The sequence below is a fragment of the Pyrus communis genome, chromosome 5 (genome assembly GCF_041283825.1).
Source record: "Pyrus communis isolate YQ-2024b chromosome 5, ASM4128382v1, whole genome shotgun sequence".
In the NCBI taxonomy this organism is placed as follows: Eukaryota; Viridiplantae; Streptophyta; class Magnoliopsida; order Rosales; family Rosaceae; genus Pyrus; species Pyrus communis.
Genome location: NC_142569.1, coordinates 31,534,322 through 31,552,228, shown reverse-complemented (window position 1 = coordinate 31,552,228; position 17,907 = coordinate 31,534,322). Strand labels below are relative to the sequence as shown.

The 17,907-nt window shown below is 36.4% G+C and overlaps 1 protein-coding gene across 1 annotated transcript; it reads left to right on the top strand.

The window, feature by feature from the left end:
- Positions 1 to 12,392: 12,392 nt before the first annotated feature.
- On the top strand, positions 12,393 to 15,577 carry LOC137727019 (uncharacterized). The gene is made up of 2 exons (XM_088693463.1): positions 12,393 to 14,464; positions 15,558 to 15,577. The coding sequence occupies exons 1-2, from the start codon at positions 12,571 to 12,573 to the stop codon at positions 15,575 to 15,577; spliced, it is 1,914 nt and encodes a 637-aa protein (XP_088549589.1). The 5' UTR covers positions 12,393 to 12,570.
- The last annotated feature ends 2,330 nt before the right edge of the window (positions 15,578 to 17,907 follow it).

The window sequence follows — 17,907 nt, the reverse complement described above, 5'->3', positions numbered from 1 at the left end:
TAGGAGGATACCAAACAACTTTCATGAAGAAACAATTTTGATCTGAGCTACTGAAATGGAGTTTTGGTACTCATAAGGTGCCTGTCCAATTTTCTGCGGAAATTGGAAATTGATTTGGTATTTCAGGCATCTACGATGATTGCACCGTTGGAATTTTCTGAAAATTTGATATGTTGTAGATACTGGGCGTACGAACAACTTTGAAGAGGAAAGTTTTCAATCCAAGGTCTGCAAGTTAGAGTTACGAGGCCGTTTACATGATTGTCAGATTCTTTACAAACTTTGAGTCTGTACTCTTTTGCTTTTGCAAAGGATGATATATAGCCATACAACAACATATATATATATATATATATATATATATATATATATATTTGCTTCAGGAAAATCAGTAGAACAAAGATTTTAAGATGAAATGAAAAGATTTTCTTATTTGTGAGATTCCAGGCGATAGAGGTGAACAAGATTTGGGGAGTTGTGCTTTCCACTAACACCAGAGCTTCTCGTGCTGATAATGTGTTGTAAAATCGACAATTAGTGTAGTGGAATAAATAAACAAGACACAAAATTTACGAGGTTTCTCTACAGTCAATGTGACTAGAGTACGTCCTCGGAACAGCAGTGATGCTTTCATTTATAATCTGAAGTAATAAGATTACAAAGATAACTCTCTATTCTCTCCTCTCTTTTTCTTCTCTGTGTCATGGGCCTTGTGGCTTCTCTTCTTCATCCCTTCTTCCTTCTTTCTTTTCTCTCTTTTCAGCCGTAAGGCTTTGTGTTTTTGTGTGTGATTTTATATGGAAGGACGAGGCAGCAAGTGGATTAGTGGACAAACATGTAGAGTTGTAGTGAGTTGTAGTGGGTTAGTCATCCACACATTGAATGGCTTATAAGATTACAACAATAGTCTCTTTGTAGCCTTTTTAATTTCGTGATGAGAACACTTAGGTACGTATTATTGAATACATTATAAACTCATTTTTGACACATGTCCGTTCATAAAAAACAAAGTACCTAAGTGTATGAAATACTCACTATTAAATACATTATAATCTCATTTTTGACACATGTCCATTCATAAAAAAACAAAATATCTAAATGCATGAAATTCTCACTATTAAGTGACTAAGTATTATCTATTTCGTGACAACTGTCAATTTATTAACTCTTACTTTAACAATGTTACTATCTCTAAATAAAAAATAAAACTCTAAAAAGAAAAATCATAAAAATCGAATTTGAACCACATTATTGGTATTCCTCTTTTCTTGTAAGTGAGAGTTTTAGGTTCAGTTCTCACCAAAGAAGAATTTGAACCACGTTATTGCTAGCTCATTCTGAGATTAAGCTACTACTTTTTAGTGTAGATTATATCGTTTGTTCAAATAAAATAAAATAAAAAATTGCCCTCACCCACCCAATACTGACCGCCACCATCGCAACTCATCACCATCACCACCCCTCTCATCTTCCTCCTCTCCCTCCTTCTCCCTTGTGATTATTTCTTAGACAAGTCCACATACTTTGCAAAAAAATTTTGATTCCTACCTCCTATAACTTTCTACCTAAACCATGAATTTGGTATTTCCCCTCACTCCTCAAGCTTTTCTATTCTTTTTCATTTATGCAAGCAATGCTTTATGGCTTAGAATGTTGGACGGTGAAAAATCAATACGTATAAAAAATGAGTGAAACGGAGATGAAATTGCTTCATTGAATGTGGGGGCACACGAGAAGGGACAAAATTAGTAACAAGGGTGAATTAGGAGTAGCTGAGATTATAGATAAAATGAAAGAAAATCAGTTAAAAGAGTTTGGACATGTGAAATGAAGACCTACAGACACTCCAGTTAGAAGATGTGATTACGAAACAGAAGCTCAGGGCCAAAGGGGTAGAGGAAGACATATAAATACTGGGAAAGAGACTTTAAGAAAAGACCTTGACTATTTGGATCTAACAGAAGATATAGCACAAAATCGAGCGCAGTAGTGTTCTAGAATTCATATAACTGACCTCACTTAGTGAGATAAGACTTTGTTGCTGTTATTGAGAATGGTGGACCAGTGGTAATGTGCCCAATATTAGCAAAGCTATGGAGGGCAACGAAAGGACTGCTCCGTGTGTGACTATGAATTTGAGGAAAGGGTATTGCTAGGAAGATAAATTTTGTAAACAAAATGATATGTTACTAATATGAAAGAGCACGTTTATCAATGCTTAGTTAATAATCCAATCATCAACTTTCATTTAATTAGTTTATCAAATTTTGTCTACAAATATTGTTTCTCTAGCATTACCCTTTAAAGAAATCCTAGCTAGCTAGCTTTTGTTTAATGCATACAGTTCCAACGTATGCTTTTGGTGATAGTTTCAAACAAAACGGGTCAGCCGTAGGTAGTAAATAATGCGATGAGTAGTAGATGATATAGTATTTGTAGTCTGTAATGTTTCTGTTTCAATGTCGGGAAACAGCGACCAAGTCAAGAAGAACCATTTACAGTCAACAACCACACCGCCCATATTTAATCTTTCAATCGCGACAGGGAGAAGACATGTTCTTGTAATCGAAATACAAGCCGGTACTGAGAGTATAAATTTCACGTCAGAAGAAAATGAATATTACATGTGTTTATAAGTGGTTAGATTATTCTTTATATTGTCAATTTATTTTATGATGAGTTCTCAACTTTCTTCCATCTTGTGTTATTACAGATGCACTAAAAATTCTCTTAACAACAAGGTTGAAAAAAAACTCTTTTGAAATCAATAAATTGTCTCAACGACACCATCAATGATATAAATATTGTTACGTAACAAATAAAGTGCAACATTTATTCTTTATATCTATTTCACTTGGTGTCATCGGTTGAAAAAAAATCTACAAGGCCTCCTTGCTTACAAGGTTATTCAATGATTAGTATTACAACCTGCATATATATGATGATTTGTAAAAAATAACATTTAAGATTTCTCCTTTTATGGTAGCTAGTAAAGCTTTATTTATACACGAGTATAATATGGAGTGCAATCAGATAGACTAGTAATTGATAATTGTTGGAAGATATATAGACAAACATAAAGTTAATCACTCAAACCCCCAACACACCGAATTTTCTCTACCTACACGCCCTCCGTACATTGTGGCGGATTTCATTACTTCTAAAAGTGTTATACCTTAAGGCCTCGTTTGGCAGCTCGGACTGTACTGACTATTTCTGTTGGATAAGATAAATAGCCACCGGATAGTACTGACTAAATTAGTCAGGTGTTTGGTGCAGTATCGAACTAGTGACCGTATTATTTATATTGTGTTTAGTATTATACTAGATAGGAGGAATCAAACTTAAAAAAAAAAAATTTAAAAAAAAGTGAAATCATTTTTTTGTTCCCAGATCTCTCTGCACCCCCCAAACACCCTCCCTCTCTCTCCCTTCTTCTTCCCCGACTGCAGAAGAATCCCAAATAATTGTTCCCTAGCTCTCCCCGCCACACCCCCCAAACTCCCTCCCTTTCTCTCCCATATTCTTCTTCCCCGACTAAATAATCCGGGCGTTTTGGTTGGTTTTATTAAGCGGGTGTATACCGTATTATCTTATCCGACCAGTTAAATTAATCCGGCGCTTATTTAGTACGAGTGACCGCCAAACACCCGAATCCGTATAACTAATCTTATCCGATCCTTTATCCGATCTGCCAAACAGGGCCTAAGTGGCTAATAGTGTTTAGCTTTACACTCGAGTTTCTATATCGAATCTCCATCTTCTAATATCGCTGGTATAAAATGAGCTCTCGTTACTGACTTTTGAATCATCGGATGTGGTTCGTGGATGTTTAAGGTCTTATCCGTGAGTGATTATAGTTATTTGAAATTACATTGATACATGACACTATACAGATAAAAATAGTGATCGAGGCTTGCATACCGCAATATTCTTGAAATAGAATTTCGTCTCTACTCAGTGCTTGTAGTTCTATAGACATTTGATTCACCAGGATTTAACAATCAAACCAGGATTCCAGCACCGGGAAACTTGTCTTCTAGCGAATATCTTTGTAATTCTTCCAGCAAGAAGGTTTTGGGATTTTGGAAGGAGAATTCGTTTTTTCTTTGTTATAAATGTCATGCATGCAGATGGATATATATATAATGCACATATGCCTGTACGCAACAAGTATGAATATGGGATGCAACTTTTGGAAGGCATTTGCTCAGAGGTGTGTGTTGCTCTTTGGCGTTCTTTCATCGTCCCATACTCTATTGATTAAAAAATAATTAATAATAAAAAAATTAATTATTAAATTTAATATTAGAGTCCTAGCCCAAAGTTCATCTTTTGACAATTAAATATATTTTAATTATATATTAAATTATCACAAACCCAAGCCAAACCCAAGGTTTAAGCCCAATATTGCTTTTGATTAGTCCATCTTTCCAATCATCACTTTGTATGATGGACAAGATGTTATAAAGTGTGTAAAACTTCCCAACTTGATTAATATGGGACAAATGAAATGAAAGAAAATTTCCACTCAAAAACTCTGACATAAACTTGGTTAAAAGGCTAATTAAAAAAACAAATTGGCTTGTAAAAGTAATAACTTCACCACATTTTGCAAGATTTTTCTTTTTGTTTGAGAAAAGAAATTATTTTTCTACATTCACAAGCTAGACAACAGTTATATGCATATAAATATGTCATCAATTTTGGTGATGATTGCAGAAGTTGCACAGTTTGGGAGCTCGAGAGTTTGAGGTGACGATGTAAAAAAAATCCAATTGGATGTAATCCTATGGTGCGGATAAGCCGACCAACACATAATGGTTGCATGCAGAAAATGAACCGGCCGGGCAGCTCATCCCTTCAATGCTCACTTGAAGTCGTTGGTTGATGTTATGAGGACACAGAGACCGGGCTCCGCTCTTGCATTTGTCGACTCCTACAAGATCATCAAAAATCCCATCTCCAAAGGTACGTATAGAGATCTCTCTTCCAAACATTCATTTACCTATTTATCCATCTGAGGTTTTGTCTTCGAAATAAAATAAGACGATCAACATTAGACACATAAACACTCTTTAATAAACTATCATATATGATGATGTTCTTAGCATGCATCCCTGCTTGGAAGTTGCAAATAAACAATTAGTACACGTGTAAACCAAAAGCATGTATTTATATGTGAAAAAAATAAATGCTAAGGAGATTCTTGAGCGAGGGAGCACGGGAAGGGAGGGGAGGTGTGATATGCATAAATGTGAATGCAGAAGCTCAAAAGGGTGCACCAGCGGTTGTCCACTCTGTTTTTATTATTATTTTTTTTAATTTATGTATTAATAGGTAACGACGTTAAGTTGTGATTAAGATCTCGTTTGGTATTGTTTTTTTTTTTTTTTTTTTTTTTTTACTATAAACTGTGTCATTTTAAAGTTAAGCACTAAAAAAACTATTTGGTAAAAGTAAAATAATCTGCTTATTTAAAATGTAATGGCCTTCAAACATCAACTTTTAAAAGCAGCGGTTGCTTTTAAAAGCTAATTTAATAAAAAGCGGACTTAAACCTTTAATAAATATTTTCCTTTGTTGTAATACCTTCATTATTTTTTAAATGACATTATTTAGCCTTCCACACACATTTAAATTGACTGCTATGACCTACCATTACAAACACACCTTACACCATCAACATCATTACAACCACCATTGTTGTCACCACCATAACCATAACCACAACTGCCACCATTGCCCCATCATTGCCTCCACCACCACCACCCTAACCACAACTATCACCACTGCCACCACAACCACCACCACCAACACTTCCACCACGCCTAACACCATTGATACCTCTACACCCCAACCACCACCTCCCATTACTAGCACCACCACCATACCTCCACCATAACCACAACCATAACCGTCACCACCGACACTACCACTGCCACCACCACCATTGTTACCTCTACACCTCAACCACCACATCCACTATTAACACCACCACCATGCCTCCACCATTGCTACTACTGCCACCACCACCACCACTACCACCATTGTCCCCACCACTATTGTCGTCTTCCCAACTTCTACTACCATGTCCATTTTGTCATTGTATACAATTATATTACTTTTACACTAAAATTTACCGAACATTTTTACACTGCTTTTCTTACTCACAACACTTTTAAAATACAATTAACCAAACGCTCATCTGCTTTATTTTATAGCTGATTATTCTTAAAGTACAACATATGCATTTTTTTTTTAAAGCACAGCAATCCCAGACTGGCCCTCAGTGATGAAATTTAGAAGGACATGTGTCGACAAATGAAATAAGCCATAGAGAAGCACAAGGAGTTCTACGTGCAGAAGATTTGGACTCCTCTGATCAAAAGTGGGACCCTTCATGAACTTTCCGTCATCTCATCTTTGTGGCATTCCTGTGCCATCATTATAAAACAACGTGTCAAAAAGATGAGGCGGCAAGTTCATAGAGAGTCCGACTTTGAGAAAATCTCTTTAGCATTTCTCATAAAAACAAAAATTAATGGAATTTTGCAGGATCCAAGGATGCTAGCACCAATTATTGTGAATTGGCATCAATAAATGATGGAGGGATTGGAATTTTGTGCAATAAGGGAGAGCAAGTGTGCGGAAACAGAAGCAGTCCGTGTTCCTTGATGGTTTGCATCCAACGGAAGATGTGAACGTTCAAATAGCAACCAAGGCCTTCGTCTCTTCCCTTAAAACTGAAGTTTATCCCACTAATACTAAGCGAATGACCAAATGCAAAATATAGGCTTATCATCAGATCAGATCAGACTCTCCAAAATATATATGTATGGACTACTACTATGTATCAAGTTGGATTATGAATCTAAGTATGAACTTAATTAAAATATACGAGTCGAATTAATTTGTAATATGCTATGTTGTTTTCTATTACGTTTACAATAAATGTGTTGATAATATTATCAAGTTTGGATAGTTTAGTTTAGACTGTAGTTTCTTGGATTAAAAACTCGCAGTTAATTGCTAAATTGCCCCTAAGGTCTCATTTCATATGAATGATTTGATTGGATTGGAATGGATAAACAACTATTTTCAAGGTATATTAAAAGAAGAAAGGGAAAATGTGTGGCTAACTTGGACGCGGGAGATGGATTAATACTCGATAAGAAAAGTTATCCTATTCAATTCTCCCCAAAATGGGAGGATTAGAAAGGAGACGTTTTCTTCATATCTAATATCCTCATCTAATCCCTTGGAAATGAAAAATCATTCTCCTTTATCTTCAGATATATCGAATTTAGAGGGTTATCTATTCCAATCCAATCATTCGGAAGAAATAGGAGATGAGAAGGAAGACGAAGCATGAAAGGTGGGGGCGGAAAAAAGGGCAAGAGGGGAGTGAAGAAACATAGGGGATGAAGAAGTGGGAGGAGGACATAGGGGAGGAGGGAGAAAGGTTAGAAAGAGGCATGAAGGGCTGTTGCCGACACCAAGTCGGAGGAAGGGATTGCAGTTGTGGAGCTCCTAAATCTAGGGTTTATTTTTATTTTTATTTTTATTTTATTTAAATTTTTGCGAAGAAGGCAGAGGATTTCGAGTGGGTCTTCCATAATAATTTAATGTCGAGTTCGTCATTCAAATCAAGAGGATTACTACTAAACCTTAAATACTATATAACATAAAAAGCCAAACTTTAAACCATAAGAAGTAGAGGGGGAGTAAGTAAGTAAGACCAAAGGAGGAAAATTACAACAGGATTGAGCCAAACCGACCCTGGTCATTCCAAAAGTTCCCCTCCCTCTGACCCCACTCTCATCTTCAGTTTTGGAGATTGTAGTATATTCTTTATTGAAAGTTTTTTTTTCTTTTCTTTTTTCTGCAAAAATAATTATAACTGAAAGTTAAAAGGAGGAACTTTAACGAAAAATTTCTGATACTATTTATTTTAATAAAAAATCATAGTTTTACACTAAAAAGTCAATCATGGTACTATTCACTTTACTCTTTATTTTAAAAGTCAATCTTGATACTATTCACTTTACCCTTTATTTTAAAAGTCAATCTTGGTACTATTCACTTTACCATTTATTTTGTCCTTATTGTTAAAACTCAAAGTTTTCAAGTCATTTTCATTAATTTTTCTGCCAACTATTCACTTTACCCTTTATTTTGTCCTTATTGTTAAAACTCAAAGTTTTCAAGTCATTTTCATTAATTTTCGTGCCAAAAGATGCCTCGGCCTCCCACTGTCACTCCCTCAAAAGAAAAAAAAATTGTTCCTTTCCTTCTGTTAACACAAATACATATTCCCTTGTGATGGGTTGACCACTATATTATAGACTACAATGGACATAGCCTCATTTATGGGTGAACTACTATATATATTTGTGTTAATATATATATATATATATATATATATATATATATATATGTTACAATACATGCGCTAAAGAGTCTCATCTAAGGGTGGTGAAACGTGAGTCAACGAGTCTTCCATCCAACAGTGATCCAGTTCCTAATCAAAGAGTCTTTCCTCAAAATGATGACATGACAAACGTAGGACCGGGTCACACAAATATCCACGTTAACACCTTTTTTTTTTTTTTTTTTTTCTCTCTCTCTCTTTCTTACCAAACCCCTAAGTATCAAGTTGGTTCTCTCTCTCACTTGTATTAGGTAAGATTTGGGATGAACATTTGCCCTTAGAAAACTAAAATCTGGCCATACTGAATCGACAGTACATATTTATTTATTTATTTATTTTTATTTAACACTATCATATTGAAAATTTTAATGTAGAAATATTGAATTGGTTGAATTCGTTCATAAAGTAAACTTTTTATGTATACATCACGAGCATTCTGACTCAAGGATTAGCACTCTTTAAAAAAATAAGAAAATCTAATTTACATATAAGTATAATACTTGTGGAACAAATAATCTTTGCGTGCTCACGGTTCACAGCTCCTGAAAATGCAAGAAAATCTATAACTTAATGACATCCGAAGGACAAGTTTGGCCAGTAAAAGACGAAAACAAAGTTTATGAAGCTCTTTGGTGAGAGGGTCCATCTTTACGCGCTCACGGTTCACGTAAAAAGTTTAATTCACTATGTTTGGTGCGAATAAAAAATACCAAATTAGTAGCCATATATGTGGTACGAAGGTTCTCACAACACATAGTCAAGATTTTTAAATAATGGGGTCATAATATCAATAAAAAAAAAAACTTTTTTGGGCAATTACGTTGAGCACCTAATAGTCAACTGCCAATTCCTGTCAACATATGCCAAAAGTTTATGCCAACATATGTCGACAATTACTATTATTTGTAGAGGCTTGCCGATAGTAGATGCAAGATATTGTAGAGTAATGTTGAAGACTGCCAATGTTTTACAACTAAAGTATTTCATACAAGAAGAAAAGAGAAAAGAAAGACAAATATGATAGAAGAAAATAGAAGAAGTAGGAGGAAGAAGTTGTAATTTAATTTGCCTTAGTTGTTTATAAAGGTCAAATACAATATAGAAACAAACCTATCTTATTAGGGTCAAAGACAACTAATAACCCCATATTGACTCCGTCACTGTGCATAATAGTGCCAATACAAAGCATGCAAGATGACGGAGCTCGCGTTACAAATAAGACAGATGTAAAATTTCAGCACAAGCTTGGGCCAAGATACGATACTCAGTTTGACCCAAAAAAAGGTACAGTACTCATATTTTGCACTTGAGAGTGAGACAATACGCTACTTAGTAGGGCTCCAGGAGATCAAGTTCGACCTAAGAAAACTTAAAAACTCCGAGGTGGAAGGTTTTAAATTTTATTCTTGGATTGAGGAGGAGACGTCGTGCTCCTTCCTTGTAAAGTCACAAAATATTTTCAATACTATTAACACATAATAGTGCCAATGCAAAGCCGGAGGATGGAGCACACGCTACAAGTAAGATATTACTAAATTTGTCATTTAGTAATACAGTCTAGTGATATTCCTCTTTACTTATAAGTAGAGGACTTAAATTTGGTTCCAACCAAATACGAATTTGAACCACATTATAATGGTTAACCCAATATGAGGCTTAGCTCATTCCTCATCTTCTTAGCATTAATAATATCGTTTGTTAAAAAAAACTTTGAAGTTGATATTCTAATAACAAATTGATTGGGATATGATGAGAAGACCAAACTGATTTGAATCCATGTCACAACTTCTAATTATTTAGTCCTACCTTTAACGTATTTTTACTTTTCTTCAAAGCAGCATATGTTTTGCTAGGGTTAGTCGAATTTCCATATCATTTCCTCAAAAGCTGGTCCTCCTACTTTTAGTCAAGCTTTCCACAATCCACACTTCCACGGTCCACGCCCATTGAGGGAAGGGGAATGAGAAGACAACATTACTCAAACTAGTCTCAGTTCAGCTCAAGTCTTTATGCAGTAAGTCAACTGACGTGATCCACCTGCCAACGCAACCCCTCATTCACGGAAACTTCTTCCATCTGGCACCCGCAGATGGCGACCATGAGTTGTTTTTTATGTGTAGGCTGGATTTATGAGGTGGTCTGTAGGAGTGGATGGGGTGCGGTTCGGTACGGTTTTGAGTGAAATCGTAATTGAAATTGAAATTTTTTGCGGTGAGGTTTGGTGGGTTTTGAAGCCAAAATTGAAATAAAACCAAATTGTTTGGTTCGGTTTGGTGTAGTATCAAACGGTTTCGGTTCGGTTTTTGAGAAAAAAATGTACAATTTAAAATATACACCTATTTACACATAAGACGGTCTTATTTTTCCCATATATTAATTAATGAACCTGCAGCAAAAATGTAAAAAAAAAAAAGCAACAAAAAACAGCGTAAATTGATCAAATGCTCAGATGTTGCAAAAGAAAACAAATTAAAAAATGAGCCTCTCTGACCAAAAAACCAAATTAAGCTTCTCTCACCATATGCAAGGGAAGTCAGACATAGATTTGTCTAACCATATGCAATAGTAGCACCAATCTACAACACACAAGCATTAAAGAAAGTGTATATGTATACATCTTTCGTAATGCATAATTTGTTTAAGTTATATATCAAGATAAGCATTGTTAAGCTCCTAGCACATCTATTTCCTTAAATTATTGACGGGTCATGCACTCATACAGATTCTATCATGTGTTTTAGAATACTCGCAGATTTTAAATATACCAAATTTTAATTACGATACTTGGCAAACTCCAAAGTTTGGAGTCCAAACAAGACAATTGTGAACCGAATCAATGCAATATAGTAAAATACGAACTAGTATGAGGACGTGAGTAAATAAAGAAAACAAAATCTAAAGAGAAGCAGGTGAAAACAGTGGAGGGTGGTTCCTAAAGAAATTAATAATTTAGAACTTAAATTGATACTTGGGTGGTTCCTAATCTAGTTCCCCTTTTGATTCACAAACCCTATCCCTAAAATTAATTATAAACCCTAACCCAGTACCCCTTTTGAATCTTTGATTCAAACGAACCGTAACTCTAAAATTAATTTAATTACAAATTATTAACTAAACTAACTAACACAAGTTCTAAGTTCTTACCATATTAGTTAGAACGAAGAGCAGGTGGTTGATTTGCCAAGTCTGCTTTGCAGAGCTTTTGACTTGCAGAGTTCAGGGCTTGTGGATGAAGGGGATCTGGGGATGCAAGTAGTGAGGTCACAAAGATGCAAGCATCGAGGGCACTGATGTCGACCGTGGAAGAGATGAAGATGAGTTTTGAGGGAGAGATGAAGATGAGTTTTGAGAAAGAAAGAGACAAACTGATGTATCATGTATGGACTCAAATAGTGGTGCAAATTTGGATGACGAGTGTAGTTGAACTAATTAAAACATAACATTCAATATATGGTGCGGTTTCAGTTTCGATGGGATTTTGAAAACCCAAAACCAAAACCAAACCGTTTTCTTTGCCGCAGTTCGGTTTAAAAACAACAACCGTTTCAAAATCGCAAAACCAAACCGTTTGGTGAGGTCTGATTCGATTCGTGTTTCGGTTTCGATTTTCGGCTCCAAGTGCCCACCCCTAGTGGTTTGGATGCCGGCCCTAAGAATCTTTCCTCATTCACGCCTAACATTTCTTCTCCTTTCCACAAATTTCCATAGACGAAAAACCCCCACAATTTATTTTTTTAATTTTTAGTAGCAATAACAAACTTGACTTGGAGAAAGAAAGGGGCACACTAGCTTACATTGGTGGGTTAGATGGTTGTTAAGAGAAAATAATCAATGAAAATCGAATCCACACCATGATGTATAAATATGATTGTTTTCCGTTACTGATACAATGCCATTTGCAAAAACCTGACAATTTAATTTCTTCTCACTTTTCATTATATAAAATCCCTTATATTTTTGTTTAGTACTGTCTTCTCCCCTCTAACAATATTAGTCCCTGACATGCATGCATACATGCATATTCATAAAGAAGAAAATCAGTCCTAGAAATCAATCTTTTCCTCGGATTCCTGCCATAGATTTCTTGATTCAGTGCATGTCATACATCGTAATATAATAACCTTTGTATCCCAAAAATGAACAGGTATGGCCGCCAAACCACCTCCCTTGTCCTGTATTTCAACTTCCATTTCTTCTTGTCCTTGTTCTGCTACCATCCTCTTCCCATGGTCTTCTCTCAACTCTCCTCAAACCAGAAAACCGCCATGATCCATCTCTCCAACAACCTCAACACTCCCACTAGAGTTGTTCCATGGGACGTCAACAAAGAACCAAACCCATGTTTGTGGACGGGAGTTCGGTGCAATCCCCCGACCAATTCATCCGTCATCCAGATTTCTCTGTCCGGGCATTCTCTATCTTCCTCGGACTTTCTGCCCCTCGTTTGCCGGATTGAGTCACTGCAGATCCTAGATGTGTCCAACAACCGTCTGACCACAATTCCGTCTGGGTTTTTCTCAGATTGTGGAAAGCTAGGTGGGTTAAAGCTGCTCAATTTTAGTGTGAACAATTTGGTGGGTCGTCTGCCCGATTTTGTTGGGTTTTCGGGGTTGGAGGCTTTGGACTTTGCTCGGAATGACTTGAGTGGAAACATTGACTCCGAGTTGGACGGGTTGGTCAATCTCAGAAGCTTGAACCTTACCTTCAACCGTTTTACTGGGTCTGTTCCAACGCGTCTCGGAAAGTCCAAGGTTTTGGAGGAGCTTGAGCTTTCTAAGAATATGTTTGATGGTCCCATCTCTGTTCAAATTGTGGGATATCAGAATTTAACTCTCATTGATCTTAGTGGAAATCAGCTTTCCGGGATTGTTCCTGCTGGAATCGGAGAGCTCTCCAAGTTGGAGGTTTTGATTCTTTCGGCCAATAAGTTATCCGGCGGAATCCCACAAAGCATTTCCAATATCACCAGCCTCTGGAGATTTGCGGCAAATTCTAACAATTTCAATGAGACGATTCCTGGTGGCATTGCAAAGCATTTGAAAAACTTGGACCTCAGTTATAATAGCTTGAGTGGGTCGATTCCATCGGACCTCTTGTCATCATCGAATCTGCAGACACTGGATTTGTCGAATAATAGATTGGAGGGACAGATACCGCCAGTTGTATCTCCGAGCTTGGTCAGGTTGAGACTGGGAAGCAATTCGCTCGATGGTGTAATACCTACCGCGACGATTGCAACACTGAAAAAACTAACATACTTGGAGCTGGAAAACAATAACTTGACTGGATTGATTTCTCCTGAATTGGGTGATTGCCGGAATTTGGCGCTGCTGAATTTGGCTCACAATCACCTGTCCGGGGCTTTACCAGCAGATTTGGGTAGCCTTAGCCGTCTTCAGGTCTTGAAACTTCAATTTAACAATTTGAGCGGTGGAATTCCAATTCAAATTACTCAACTGCCCAACTTGTCCATTCTGAATATCAGCTGGAATTCTCTCAACGGTTCAATACCTCCTTCAGTTTCAGAAATGCAGAGTCTTATTATCATGAACTTACAAGGCAACCAGCTCAGCGGTTCCATTCCCGCCAGTATTACCTCCATGAAGTCTCTGATGGAACTCCAACTTGGAGAAAATCACTTAGGTGGTGACATTCCAATAATGCCGACGAATTTGCAGATTGCTTTGAATCTAAGCAGCAATCTTTTTCAAGGACCTATTCCGGAAACTCTTTCGAATCTCAGTGAAATAGAAATTCTGGATCTCTCAAATAACAAATTCTCAGGTAAGATACCTGATTTTTTTACTGGAATGGAAACCTTGCAACAGTTGTTACTTTCTAATAATGAGCTCTCTGGAGAAATTCCGGAGTTCGCTTCATGGGTCATGGTCGACATAAGTGGGAACGAGGGTGCGATTAACAGCACAACAAAAAGCACTCTGCACAAATCGGAGAAGAAAAAATCATATGCAGTTTTGACAATTGTTCTTGCAGTTGTAGCAGCTGTGATTACCTTTGGAGGAATTGTTGGTTATTTTAATTATTTTAATTATATTTAATTTTAAAGATTCAAAACTGATTATTGTTTTATTTATTTTTAATATTTAAGAGTTGTGTTTTGTTTGAAGAGTCATAATCCCTTTATGAAGGGGTATGAGAAGTTCTTTAAACAAGAAACCTCAGACAGAAAACAGAATACGTTAAAAATTATTCTGTCTCATTCACTTCTCAAATCTTTGTCAGTGAATTTACATTCCTACAATTTCTGTTTTATAATTCTTGGACAATTGATCACTACTTGGCAATTTCGTCTGCCGTTGACGTGCATAACGAATCAAACATCCTGTGAGGCTTTGAGTTGTATCTTTGAGTTGTAGGCACCATCATATCCTGCACATGGAGAGGCGTCTACAACTTTAGAGCAACAACATTTTCTCTTCTTCCCTTTCAAACCAACACGCCCAACATTTTCTCTTCTTCCCATTCCCACAACATTTCCATTCCTCTAAAACCCCATAACCCAAACACAGACATCTCTCTGCAATTCTCGCTTGCTCTCTCTCTCTCTCTCTCTCTCTCTCTCTCTCTCTCTCTCTCTCTCTCTCTCTCTCTCTCTCTCTCTCTCCGACCTCCTCCTGCCACCTGAAAATCACATAACTTTATATACAAATCTCCCTTCATATTTATACATAAAAAAAATCAATTACCGAAATTGTAAAAGCATATGACTAAAAACTGTCTTTTAAACAGAATGGTAAAAGCATATGACTAAATTGTAACAAATGTTTGAAGAATTAGTAGACCTCTTCTTCTAGCTGCGTTATCATAAATTCAAGTCCAATAGTGTACGCCAAAAATCGCAATTAAAACACAATTCCAATATAAAAATTAAATTAAAATCGACTTAATTAGTAATTTATTTTGCCAATATCATTTTAAGTAAATGATTATGATGAGGTAGAGGGGATTGAATCGATGGAAACAAAAATTAAGAGTGATGAAGAATGAACTGAACTTACAGTTTTGCGGAATGAAACACTCAAAGTTAGAAGTAGGAACGAAAACATTCAAGTTGTAACTTAATCATTGAGACTATTATTTCTGTTCAATTATTTGTTCACAGGACGGGGGATTCGAACTTGACTTCTTCCAACATTAGGAAGAGAATAACATGAGAATATCACGGGATGGAACACACCAAACCAAGACAAACATAAGCAACCGTGGTATTCACCGGTGACCGCTCCTTTAGTTCTTCTTTGCTTTCGTTTTGTTTTAATCTTTTTTCTTTTGGGACCCCATCGGGTTAAATTACTATACAAATGTCGGTTCATTGGCATCTTTGTACTCAAAACATCATACTAAAGATAATATTTTCAAACAAACTACAATCCCATTTTTTATCACCAACTTAGCAATCTCAAAGTAAGATAGCACTTCTGCTTTCTATAAAACCCTTTTCAAATTGGACAATGCTAGGGAGACCAAATTTTTTAACCAAATTTACAAACCAAATTATGTGTCACCGATAGGAAATAAGCACGTCAATCAACTCTTAAGTAATAATCCACATCATTTGGTTTTAAAATAAATTAAAAAATAAATCATAATATTATTCATAGGGAGGCTGTTTTATTGTTGGTGCACGTCATCTCACATCGGCCGTATTAGTTTTTTTTCTCTCCTTCTAGCCACTGTATAACAAGGGCTTTGGATAAGGGAAAAGACACACCAAGAGAAACAATCTTTCTGGCTTTATTTGCTTATTCTATCATCAAATGAACAATCAACACAACTCATCATGTTCATCAACATCAGCCATGCATTGTTTATTTGTTTCACTTGTATTTCCTTGTTAAGCTAATTCCTTGATATTCACCATTGATGGATCATTAGAGCTGTTGACCCTATGAGATTCAGTGAATGAGAATTTATTGTGCTAAAAAATTTACCATCTGGCCTCCATATTTACCCAATCCCCCACTTTTCTGTATGATTGTATCAGTTTACCTATAACAATGTAAGTTTGCTTACCTTTTTCGCATCAATGTACCAAAACAACCTACAAAAGTTTGATTAGTTATACCAAACACATAAATCAATCATGCTTATGCACTTTGATGCGGGTTCAATCCACACCAGTCTCCCCCTCTCCCAACAATTTAACTCACTAATGCGCTATCGTTTGTCAAAAAACCAAACATTGTTTGTGTTTGGGCCATAAATAAAAATAAGGTCTACTAGGAGGGCAATATATTTTTATTCACTCAAAGCCACGCAACACGGCCCACTAACTTCAAGGCCCAACCAAGATCCTATCTTAGGGCTCGGGTGACTAACTCACATAACTCCAAAGCCATTCGACGATTCCGACTCGACCCTCATCAAAGCTCATCTTCCGTGCAGACGACCAGACCTAAAAATATCTCATCTCTTTAAATGTCGATGAACACATCATTCGACGAGCTAATGTCACTGCAATAATCATGCGAAATGCCATAGGACAAAGCTAAAGACCACAATCCAAGAATTACAATCATTGTCAGCGGCAAATGACCGATCTAGTCTTACTCCAGCTCAATAAGAAGATTAAGGCTGCTTTTTCCCCCATTGCCTATAAATAGAGCCAAAGGCTCAAGCTCTGGACCTTTGTCAAATTCAATCTCTACGATTATGCAAACCTCAAGTGATTCTTCAATCAACCCAACTGCTTTTCAGCATAACCTAAATTGCTCTTTAGCAAAACCTATAGTTCTTCAATTGCAATCTCAAAGTCTTCCTTCGAAGTATACACTGCCTACAATCCCTGATATTTGAAAAACTTTTACAACTCTGCCACCCCGTGGTATAACTCGATTCACGTGCAATTCCAACCACCCTAATCACCTCTTTCAGGCATTGTTTCAATTTTAGTTCAATCCGATACAGTAACCTTGGTGGATTCCTTTAACGTTATCTTGTCCTAACATGGCCTCAATCTTGCTGGAATTTACTACTTTCTTTACATTTTCAAATCTTATTAACTTTTCAAGCCATGTAGACTGGCTCATCAGCCCAGAATCACTTCTATAAAACGTTTTTAATCTTGATTCCATCATGAAATGATTACATCCAATTTCCTGGTTTTACTTTCATTTTCAGTTATTACTTAGGCATACATTTATTTCGCACTAGATTTGAAGTCTTCATTCACTCAAGACATAAGATAGAACTTAATCGAATTAGCGTCCTATTTGGTGCACATTCAATTGGTTAAGAAGTTAGATCTACATGCAAACACAACATAACATTATACACATTACTCTCTATTGGCAGCCTTCAACAGTGGCACGTCTATTCTTTCTTTCCCTCGACCCATCCCGTGGTACTGAGACTGAAAGTAACACTCAGGACAAATATGTGTTGAACACAACCAAAACTCTGTCCGAATTTCGATACGAACAATTAGGCTTAATCTATTAATTACGTTCGTA